This window comes from Juglans regia, chromosome 16, assembly GCF_001411555.2.
Source record: "Juglans regia cultivar Chandler chromosome 16, Walnut 2.0, whole genome shotgun sequence".
In the NCBI taxonomy this organism is placed as follows: Eukaryota; Viridiplantae; Streptophyta; class Magnoliopsida; order Fagales; family Juglandaceae; genus Juglans; species Juglans regia.
This window is the reverse complement of record NC_049916.1, coordinates 5,461,788-5,464,422: the sequence shown is the minus strand read 5'-3', so window position 1 is coordinate 5,464,422 and position 2,635 is coordinate 5,461,788. Positions and strand designations below refer to the sequence as shown.

The following is a 2,635-nucleotide window of genomic DNA, read 5'->3' as shown; positions in this document are numbered from 1 at the left end:
AGCACACACATCAGTCTTAAAAAACCAAACTTTCCCAAACTTTCTAATAACCATTTGCTTGCCATGGCAGCACCAACTCAGTCTCTGGTATTCACAGTACGAAGGTCCAAGCCCGAGTTAATTGCTCCAGCTCAGCCCACACCCCACGAGTTCAAACAACTTTCTGATATCGACGATCAAGAGCTTTTACGATTTCAAGTCCCGGCGATACAATTTTATAGACACGATCGCTCGATGCAAGGGAGAGACCCTGTGAAAGTCATCAGAGAGGCACTTGCTCAAACACTTGTGTTTTACTACCCATTTGCAGGTAGGCTTAGAGAAGGGCCTGGAAGGAAACTGTTGGTAGAATGCACGAGTGAGGGTGTCGTATTCATCGAGGCAGATGCCGATGTTACACTTGAGCAGTTTGGTGATGCTCTTCGACCTCCATTCCCGTGCTTGGAGGAGCTTCTTTTTGACCTTCCAGGCTCTGGAGGGGTTCTTCATTGCCCATTACTGCTTATTCAGGTACAAATTAGGCTAAGGAACTCGTGAACTTTTTTAGTTTTCCCCCCCTAAAGTTGATCGTACCTTGGCATCTTCATGACTTGCATGCAGGTGACGCGGCTCAAATGTGGCGCGTTCATCTTCGCACTACGCCTCAACCACACGATGAGCGATGCCGCTGGTGTGGTCCAGTTCATGACAGCCGTGGGTGAGATGGCGCGGGGGGCGCGCGCCCCTTCCGTCTTACCCGTATGGCAGAGACATTTCTTAAATGCGAGGGACCCAACATGCTTGACATGCGCGCACCGCGAGTACGACGAGGTGATCGACACCAAGGGTACTGGCACCATCACCCCGCTCGAGGACATGGCTTGCCGCTCCTTCTTTTTCGGCCGTACCGAGGTGTCTGCCATCCGTAGGTTTGTGCCGCATCACCTGATCCAGTCCACCACCTTTGAGGTTATAATGGCATGCCTTTGGCGATGCCGCACCATCGCACTCCAGTTCGACCGCAACGAGGAGGTGCGCATGATGTCCATCGTCAGCGCGCGTGGCAAGTTCAATCCTCCGTTACCGAGCGGTTACTACGGCAACGTTTTTGCTTACCCAGCAGCAGTCACGACTGCCGGAAAGCTCTGCGAGAACACTAATTTGGGTTATGCTTTGGAATTGGTGAGGAAGGCAAAAAGAGAAGTGAACGAGGAGTATATGCGGTCGGTGGCAGATCTAATGGTGATCAGAGGCAGGCCATTCCTAACGGTGGTGGGCTCATTCCTTGTGTCGGATGTGACACGTGCCGGGTTTGGAAAGGTTGACTTTGGGTGGGGCAAGCCAGCTTATGGTGGGCCAGCCGAATGTGTTGTGAGAAGTATTCCTAGAACGGGGAGCTTCTATATTCCTTGTAAGAACAGTAAGGGAGAGGAAGGAATAGCCGTGGGAGTTTGCTTGCCAGCCCCAGCAATGGAAATATTGGTCAAGGAGTTGGATTTCTTTCTGAAAAACATGCCGGAGAGTGGCAAGAAATCCACTTTTAATACGTCTAAACTGTAAACCCAGCTCATGATCAACGTACGGCCATCGGAAGGCAAGTCGTTCGAATAAAAGGTGAAATTCAAAATATCTTGCGTAGCGTTCCCCATTTCATCATGAAAATCCTAGTCTTTACCGAGAATATATACTGAAAATAGGTATGAATTTTTTTTAAATCGTATAAAATTAAAAATACAAAATGGCGACGATATTGACGTAATGAAATGAAAATCGAGAAGACCATCGGACTGGAATCTAGGAGGAAGGAAGAAGGACTGAAATCCAGAAGGAAGAAAAAAGAACTGCATGACTTGGTTCATCGGACTAAAACCAGAAGTTTGAAAAATGCCAAATCCATTTCAAACGCTTGACTTTGTTCATCGGACTGAAACATAGTCAAATGAAACATTTCGAATGAAGCTAGATCATTTGGATTGAATAACGATAGGTCACGAAGCATTTGAACTTTTGTTCTCCCAAACCCACGTTCTCCAAACCCAATAAATCCTGCAAAAAAGACAACAAATTCGTTGTGGTGAGGTTTAATATTTTAGTGGTAGATATCGGTGTGTTTTTTAGGGAGAAGGGGACGCACGGAAAGGAAAAAACTTGAGAAAGGAAGAAAGGAAAAAAACTTAGAATGAAATGGGAGAAGACCATCGGATGAAAGGATAGTAGAAAAAAAATAGTGTATTTTAAGTTTAAGGCCTCCTTTGGATTGAAAAACTATCTCAACTCATCTCATCTAGGGGCGTAAATTGGTCGGTCCAGTCCGGTTCGGTATGGATGATGGACCGAAATTTTCCTGATTGGATTGGACCCAATATCCAAAGGGACCGAACCGGACTGGTAGTTATTGGTCCGGTCCAGTCCAATTATTTATTATTTATTATTTTCTTCTTTTTTCCAAATAAATTAATAAAAAAATTATTTAAATTACTAAATTAAAATTAAGTGAATTATTAATGTAGATTATATAATTAACTCATTAAAAAAATATTTTATATGTTCAATTATAATAAATTAGATGAAAATTACATAATTAATTATACAATTATTATATAAAATAATATATTTAAAATATATTTAAAATTATAAATATATATTTTCCCAATTT

The 2,635-nt window shown here is 43.2% G+C and overlaps 1 protein-coding gene across 1 annotated transcript; it reads left to right on the top strand.

Annotated features, from left to right (window-relative positions):
* Positions 1-1,649, top strand: LOC108988616 (benzyl alcohol O-benzoyltransferase-like). Its single transcript, XM_018961929.2, has 2 exons — positions 1-510; positions 601-1,649. Exons 1-2 carry the CDS (start codon positions 64-66, stop codon positions 1,537-1,539), a joined length of 1,386 nt encoding a protein of 461 aa, XP_018817474.1. The 5' UTR covers positions 1-63; the 3' UTR covers positions 1,540-1,649.
* The last annotated feature ends 986 nt before the right edge of the window (positions 1,650-2,635 follow it).